The sequence below is a fragment of the Formica exsecta genome, unplaced genomic scaffold (assembly GCF_003651465.1).
Source record: "Formica exsecta isolate Colony F162 unplaced genomic scaffold, ASM365146v1 scaffold51, whole genome shotgun sequence".
Lineage (NCBI taxonomy): Eukaryota > Metazoa > Arthropoda > Insecta > Hymenoptera > Formicidae > Formica > Formica exsecta.
In genome coordinates, this window is record NW_021852343.1 from 1,006,713 (window position 1) to 1,015,743 (window position 9,031).

At 32.4% G+C, this 9,031-nt stretch overlaps 1 protein-coding gene across 1 annotated transcript in view; it reads left to right on the forward strand.

The window, feature by feature from the left end:
* Window positions 1-8,854, forward strand: part of LOC115241775 (nuclear receptor coactivator 7) — a 63,560-nt gene extending 54,706 nt beyond the window's left edge. Inside the window, 3 exon segments of the mRNA XM_029817707.1 lie at window positions 6,859-7,140; window positions 7,760-7,929; window positions 8,019-8,854. Of these exon segments, the coding sequence (XP_029673567.1) occupies window positions 6,859-7,140; window positions 7,760-7,929; window positions 8,019-8,154 (588 nt within the window). The 3' untranslated portion in view covers window positions 8,155-8,854.
* Window positions 8,855-9,031: the final 177 nt, after the last annotated feature.

Below are 9,031 nucleotides of genomic sequence, written 5' to 3' on the forward strand. Positions count from 1 at the left end.
TAGAAGAAAACAGTGTTGCTTACTTGCTAGTTCCTGCTTTGACAAAATTTTCTTCAAGTTTATTACATGAAATATCGCCAAATAATAATAATTACATAAGTAGATACACGCTATCATCTCATATGTATTATATTTTATTTTATATTTTTGATTTTTCATAAAAAAATATTACTAGGTTATATATCTTAAAAATAATATTATTATTATAAATTTTTCATTAAATTAACTGCAACCCTGGCATATATTTACAATTTTAAATTATGATAATATATTGGTAACAAGAATATCATATTTTTACTTAAGAGAAAACAATTCCCAGAGAACAAATTATTTTATGTCCTTGCATAAGAAAAGAAAAGAATTATTTGAAACTTGCGACATAAGTACACGGAAATTCATCGGAAACCTCATAACGGCATACGGAAGTTGATTATTATGAGTGTTGTTAAAACACCGGCGTCATTAAAAGCGTTTTTGGCAAATCGAATGGCATCGTCGGCGTCTCTCTTTTTCTACCTTTGGTTTGTTAACAGTCGACCCGTCATTATCAAAGTCGCATCAGGATGGCTGATCGAAGGACAATCGCGCTCGAGAATAATGCACTCGAGGCCGACGCGGGCATTCGATGGGAATTTATGTGTTCTTGGCATTAAGTAGGAAGAAGGGAGGGACGGGCCCGAATGAAAGGTTTTTTGCGAAGTTCCTCGCGCGATGGAAGAAATTGGTTTCGATGTTATTTAGTCTCAATCGATTCGTCCTGCCGATCGCACAAGCGATCACGAGATTGCCACGTGTGTGATCTTTTGACGCCCAACGAAAATAGCAACAGAGATACAGTAGTATATAAATAGAAGTAGAATCGCGTATATAAAGTTTTATATGAAAGCGAAAACGTGACTCCTACGTGAATCTCTTCTTTCCCGAGCGTATTACCTACTTTTTTTTTTTTTTTAAAGAAAGAGTTTTTTACGTAAAATATCCAATATCATCAATTTCAGCGCCTTAAATCAAAACAAGAACGTGTTTTGTAACGTTTGGTTTTAAATTATTAGTAAAGATTGAGTACATATATTTTATCGACGATATTTAAGAGTTCAAGGCTTAGTGATAAACCATTTAGTGATAACACATATCTAGACGTTGTTACTTTGATCATGACCGTGGATCCATGCCCTATTCTGAATTATGTTTTTCAGCATTCGTCAAGAATGCTTACGGTGAGCATTTAATTCTTAATAATTATATAGTAATTCATTATTTACTTATAATTTTTATAATAAAAAATATTTGTGTATTATGATATATGTAAAAAAGTAATATGCTTTCTTTCTCTCTTTGTACACAATATAGAAACAATATTAAGAAAATATGTTAAAACAATGTGACGCTTATTTTTAAGCTTCGATTACTTAGAATTCATAGCTCAGAGATTTTTTATAAAATCGAACGCATCGATATGTATCGAAAGATTTCATGATTATTTTTACGATCGTAATAATGATAACATAAATTACTGCTTTTAATTACAGCAAGATGAGTGCTGCAATAAAAATAATTTGTTATCGTAATTTTTTTATTATCGTGCAGATTAAATTCTGCTAAATAATTAATGTGATTAACTTCGCAATTTAACACTTTTCTCGATCTCAATCAAATCAATTTGTGTCCAAATCAGCTGAATCGAAGATATATCGCGCGCGTGTGACCTAAAAAAAAAAAAAAAAAAAAAAAAAAAATTATTTCTACGCATTTAGACGTTTCCGTCAAGTTAAAAGCAGTCGCTGTAAACGTACAATCATTCTCACAAGTCTGCAAATTTAGTTAGATGTTATTCTTCGCGTTTTGCTAGCAAGTAATTCACAACGAAATACATTAGAATATCAGAAATAAGATATACATCTGAATGGTTTTTGTAATCGCAACATATTATGTATCGAATTTTTGATATATTATTACCTTAATAAGAAAGATTATTTTTATTTTTAAGATGTTGACCCTTTTTATATCTTTCGCAGTTATTTCATCTAATCACGATTAACTAATGCTTTAGTAATGGGTTTTCCATGATTGTCAAACTATCGAAGGAATGTTTTTATACATTCTATTTTGGTACTTGGCTTGTTTAAAAAGAAAAATTAAAAATGATCTCTTGTAATTTTATTTTGTATAAGCATATGGAAAATTCCGTCTTTTATATGATGTACCACATACAATATCTGTTTATAAAATTGTTTTCCTCACTATTGTCTTTAATGAAGAGTAAAGAATAAAAATAAAAAAATATTTGTTTATATTAAATTTTTATTAATAGAATATATACATATATATTTAATAATATATACATTATATGTACATTATATAAGATCCTATTAATAAAAATATAATAAATAAATATTTGTTGTCTTATTTTACGCTTCATTAAAGACACATAATATCGAGGAAAATAATTTCATAAAGAAGATATTGCATATGGTATATTATAAGATGCAGAATTTGATTTAATTAATCCTTCATCTTAGATTTTATTGATTAGCTCTAATATTAAATGTCCCTATATAAATATAATTTGATTCTTAATCCGTTTAAGATGCTATTAAATAGTAATGTGGTTTTGGGATATTCTGTATATATATATTTTTAGAAAAGTTCTTCTAATTAATTTTATCTCGCGATGAGAGTGACCTTTCTTGCAAAGATCGAGTGCAAGAAGCACTTCTCGGATTATCAAATACGTGCTCATCGCATCGTTTCAGTGTTGTCGTTATACTGCTTGACATAACATTTGCAGACGAGTATTAATAGCGAAACGTCTTAATTGATATTATGTATTGTGGATTTGAACGTACAATAAGGACGCGCGATCTATCATTTTGTTTGTTCATATATTCTTCTTGAGAACTTAAGTAATAGTTTGCAGTAACATAGATTGCGAAAACAGACCGATTATTTTTTCATTTGAAAAAGCCAGTTTGTATCTTTTTATACATGACATTTTTACATTAATTGAACTTGCAATTTCCTGGATTGCTTGGTTATCGATACGATTGTTTTTGTTCTTCTGATTTTTATCCTTCTGATTAACTATTACTTTTAAAGCCCAAAATATTTCAATATTCATTTTTTAGAGCTAGAAAAATTAGAAAAAAAGTCACATTTTCTATTTTTCAGCTCACGATGTCTGAACACAAACTAGTCATTATGTGTAATGTAAAATTCAACCGTTAATTTTCACCTAAAATGCGGTACGATGCGTCTTCTCGCGATATTTCATATGAATAACAGTTCAGAAATTGTTTACCACGAGATACGACCCTGTTCTCCCGGCTAATTTATTAGAAAGCTGATAATTGCACAAGCTGTTTGCGCGAAACATCTGGAAGAGTATCGCTATCAAATTAACGCAACGCATTCAATAAAGTAGTCGATAAACTTGAAAAAAACTTCCTAGCATGACTAAAGGATCATCGATCGACAATGACTACACTTTAATATCTGTCCGTATGAAAGGGACGAATGTCAAAAGCACGATAGGCGTTGCGATATAGTACAATCTTTGCGTATAAATAAATCACTTGGCTCCTCTTCCAGCATGCGCGCAGGAACATATAGAAATAGCAGGTCCGAGAGATTTTGTTTTGCCCCCTTTCTTTTCTCCCGCAGACTGAGGGGGAAAGTGATTTATCTAATGTCATTAACTTGCATCTACAGATTTTTCAATTTTATTTTGCATAAGACTCTTGAAAGTTAGAATAATATCATTTGGTAAAGTTAAGGCAGCTGTTGATTAATAACAAACGCATATGAAAACTGAAATTCTTCCAACAATGGGATCAGAGGTTATCGGAATCGCTTTTTTTATCTCCTTTTTTACACAAATCTCTTTTTTTCAAAGAATACGAGTTTACTTGATAATGATTAACAATATTTTGACAGATGGTGTCTTTCTTGCGCATGATTTTTCAGTCTATATGTAGATAATATACAATGAAAATGGTAATTCGTATATAATAATGCCATGATATCTTTCTTATTACGTCTGTGATGTGAATCTGATATTAATTTATGACGTGATGTGCATTATACTTTTGTAACACGAATAGATCGAATGAATAAAAGTGATCAACTTTTTTATTATTATTATTATATTATTCGAATCTTCTTCGAAAACTCGATATTCGGTTAAGACGTCAGAGTAATAATAATAAGAATAATAATAAAAGTTTTCTGCGATTTATTTCGAAGTCCGTTTTAAGCTGAATGAAACTCGGGCACACAAGTTTATTACAGCAAAATTAAATCGATTTTGGAAATCACTTTGATTGAGAGAATGGAATTAAACAGGAACATTTTTTTTATAAATAACGCATATCTGAGAATAATATGCGAGCGCGATAGATTTTTCATCCAAGTATGAAGAGATATAAAAATTCAGATCCATCTCGTTCATTTTACTCTTTGAATATTATTAAACGCAAACATATAATCATTGAATCATTGATTTATATTCTTCACATGTCACCGCGTTTTCAAACTGCATTGGACGATAAATATAATTGTCAGAAGCACATTTTATCGTCGTATATAATAACACACAATCTTATACCGAGAATTATCAAATTATGCCAATTTCGTAAGAACGATGCAACTATATACAAAACTGTAATTACGAGAGGCAGCTGACGTACGAAAAAAAAAAATTTTATCGAGTTTATTGCCTTGTAACCGAATCTGCAAATTATTCAAATTGATAATGGGTTTCTTTGAATTTAACATACGATAGTATCGTGTATCACATACATATGAACGATACATACCGGATGCTTGTTTACGTTAGTTGCATTCTTATCTTACGGTGCATAATGCCTTTCGCGAATTCGCGTTAATTGCAATTAATGAGATGATAATTTCTATCGTGTTCTCAAAAGTTCGTTGTTTGATTATTTATGTTACTTTTATACAGGATGTTCCCGGATAAAAGAATGGCCAAACTTGAAATATGAATTTAGGATTTGAAAGCCAAAAAAAAAAAAAAAAAAATTTCCTGCAGAAGTATGCTCGCAAACTCTTCGTTCAAGAAATATTGACTTCTTAAGTTACAGAACTATAGGAATGAATAATGTCGTTCAGCGGATTTAACACCATTAGATTTTTTGTATGGGGTACTCTGAAGCAAAAAGTGTATGAAGTGCCTGTTAATGATCTTTAATCATTAAAATGGAGGATAGTGCAAGCGTGCGAAAAAATTATAGACGCACAATATCAATCAACCACTCATTCTCTCATCAATAGGTGCAATGCTTGTCTCTGGAGGCTATCATTTTAAACAAAACAATTAATAATTAAATTTTGATTACTGTAAAGTAATAGAGGATAAACCTAGATTATTTCGAAATTATTCATTCTTAATAGTTCTTCAGAAGTCAATATCTCTTGAACGAAGCGTTTGCGAGCATACTTCCACAAGAAATTTTTTTTTGTTTTGGGATTCTAAATTCATATTTCATGTTTGGCCATTTAACCCAGAAACACCCTGTATATGTCATCATTTTTAATTTTCTTCTATTAATAAAAATTTTATTATAGAGCGAAGGGATAATGTGGGGTGAAAAGTATCTGTTAATAATATTGAAAATATTAGCGTAATCATGTTCTATAATTTTGCATAATTATGTAATTTAATTATATATTTTAGTTTATCTGTAATTTTCATCAGTAATTTAGAGCAATATCTCTCGTTTGTTTTGACAGTCGTGATTATTCTATCTTTTTAATTCCTATTATAATATCTTCACAGATATTTTTTACATAGATATTTCTACTTAACAATCTGCGTTTGTACGCATCAATTTTCGGGTTTAATGTCTATGATTTCGGGATAGAGATGAAATTCAATCGCTATGATACGATTTATCGCAAGACCGTTCATCGTAATGTCAGCTTCTACGGTTCTCGGGTTCTACAATCGAACTTCTCGTATCGATGTACCACAGGAGGAATTTGCATTCTCTTTCACGCGTGTATCGCATTATGCAAAGTCATTCTGTGACAGTCGATGAACAAAAGTAATTCAATATCGGCACATATTTCACACGGTGCGGTCTCCCACGTTAGTAATTATCCAGCAATTCACTTGAATAAACGCGACGCCCACTGCGGTTACATGAGATCATGTTAACAAGGTACAACACGACACAAACTTGGATGTGCCCTAAATGTGCTTAAGCTAGTTGAACTGAGGAGGTCAAAAGCAGAAGGAATGTTAGAGTAGTGTTCTTTTCTTATATTGATAGTATATATTTTGCCCCATGTTAATAAGAAGTGAGAAATTGAAATTTTTCGAGATGTTGAGTTGGACAGAACAATGATTTCAAGTTGAAGTAATATTTTATTATTTAAAGGATATATCGTTAAATTATTGTGAGAAACAATGGCTTCAATTATACTTGATTGGAAACCGCGATATCACATTGTTTCATTGTTACAAAATTAATTGTTACGCCAATTATAATAATTTGTTCTAACGTTCCTAATAGACACTTTCAGAAAACATTAAAGTATTTTATTGAATATATCTAACAATATGATTTTTGTTTCTAATCGATATTAGGAGAGTTTTCCATTTCATATATATTTTTAATGTCAACGAAGATTTTGAATAGAATATGTACGTTTATATAGATGACAGAGCACATACATAGCATCCGTTTGTGCCATGATCATTTTTCGATCATGGAATCGTTATTGATAGAAAAAAACTTTGCTCTTTACCTCCTCGATTAAAATTAGCGATTAGTATACGTCGTATTGTCGAAAATTGTATTCGGAGATATATCACTAATACGTAATCAATTTTCACAGGTACTCTCTATGAGCGAGGAAGTGAGACGAGTCCTCTACGCGAACAGTGCCATCTCCCTGGACAACGAAATCATCGTGCCCGATCTCATCGGTACGACTGAAATACTCAGCGACGAGCATAGGGAACAGCTCTGTCGTCATCTACCTGCGAGGGCGGAGGGTTATCATTGGACTCTCGTCTTCAGCACCAGCCAGCATGGCTTCAGCCTCAACAGCATGTATCGAAAAATGGCGAAAATCGAGAGTCCGATCCTATTAGTCATCGAGGATACCGAAGGCAACGTGAGTCTCTTATTTGTTAATTTAAACTATAGAAATAGGAGGAATGGAGACCGATTGGTTTTAATTTGATAGAGAGATGCAGTTTTGAAAAATTAACCTTGGTACGAGAGTAATACATATGTTGGCGATTCTGCGAGAGAGCACGTATTTATATATTATATTTTATTCTATATAATAACGTTAGAACGCGCATATATAATGTTCTACACGTATCATATATTAAAAATTTGCAATATAAGATACTTTGTACAAATATAATTAACAGAAATAATTTCTTGTTTTTCTATTAAAAAGATTACAGTAAAAATTAATCATATATATATTAGAAAAATCGACACATTCAGAGAGTATAGTGAAACGTCGAGACTAGTCGAGTCGCTTAATTAGAAAGTTTTGCGGTCATCATAATTAACTTAAGCGAAACATTAACATGCATTTACACACAAAGTCGTATGCTTGCGCATTTACTCGCTTTGTGAACGTTTTCCATCCATTTAAATTGGTTTTCTATTGGCTTGTTCACTCAGGCTCTTTATATGGAACAAACACGCAATTTATTTATTAGTCGTACGATATTTTTTTCTTCGATTTTATAGTTTGTCACTTTATTTTATTACAGGTGTTTGGTGCATTAACATCGTGCGCCCTACATGTGAGCGATCACTTTTATGGTACCGGCGAATCCCTGCTCTTCAGGTTTACGCCAAGGTTCCAATGTTTCAACTGGAGCGGCGACAATCTATACTTCATCAAGGGCAACAACGAGAGTTTAGCAATCGGTGCCGGAGAGTAAGTGTTTTTCATCTTTCGCTTTTTGTCACTTCTTTTTCTGTCGATCGAGAGCTTCACGAAGTTGTTTGTTTTATCGTTTTTTTTAGTGGCAAGTTCGGACTCTGGTTGGACGGTGACTTGTACCAAGGCAGAACGCAGTCCTGCAGTACGTATGGCAACGATCCGTTGGCACCGCGCGAAGACTTTGTTGTCAAGACACTGGAATGTTGGGCATTCATATAGGACACGGCCTCATGCCCCCAGCCCGTTACTCCTTCGCCCTCTCCACAACCTAATTTAACCTGAACTGGTGAGCCTTATGAAGGTTTCGTTCCCCCTTCCCTTGTCTAGGAGAGATTAGAGGAAGACTAATGATTCTAAGAGATTGTCAGACAAGTTAAATCGTGTCGATGTTGCCACGATACTAATTACCTCGATCGTCATTTGGGAATTCCTCGCCCAATGTTAGACACGATGATTCTCCCAGAAGAAAAGAATGAATCGTCAATGTCGACATGAAGGGACAATGATGACATTGCCTGAAGATGGTGAAATTGACGAGAAGCAGCCTCGAAAGGGATGCGGACGGTAAAAGGAAAGAGGTTGTCATCCAAAATTATGCGATTGTAGCGCGTGCCATTTACACGCGGATTTATGTATCACGTAGCTACTGATTATCGTTAATTGTCCCTCACTCCTCTGTTTTTTTAAGTTGGCGTATTTATTATATTTTTTATATTTTATTGAATGATCTTTGCTCGTTAATTTGATTTTGTAAGTTGGCCGAGAGTCGAAGAATTATTATTACTTTATACGATAATCCTTACTTCGAACTAGTCGTGAGTTTATGACACCTCTAACGCCGATATAAAGATGATGATGATGATAATATTGATGATAATTAAGATGATAATGATGATGATGATAATGATTATAATAATAATAATGATGATGATGAAAGAATGAAAGTGTGAATGATTGAAAACGATATGGATGGTAAATGCGCAAGGCGAGATATATAATGTTTGAAAGAAAATAATTTACGATTCAACATGATGAAAAACTAACAGTTTGTTGATGTGTAGATAATGTAGATAGTAAATGTAAATATAAATATATA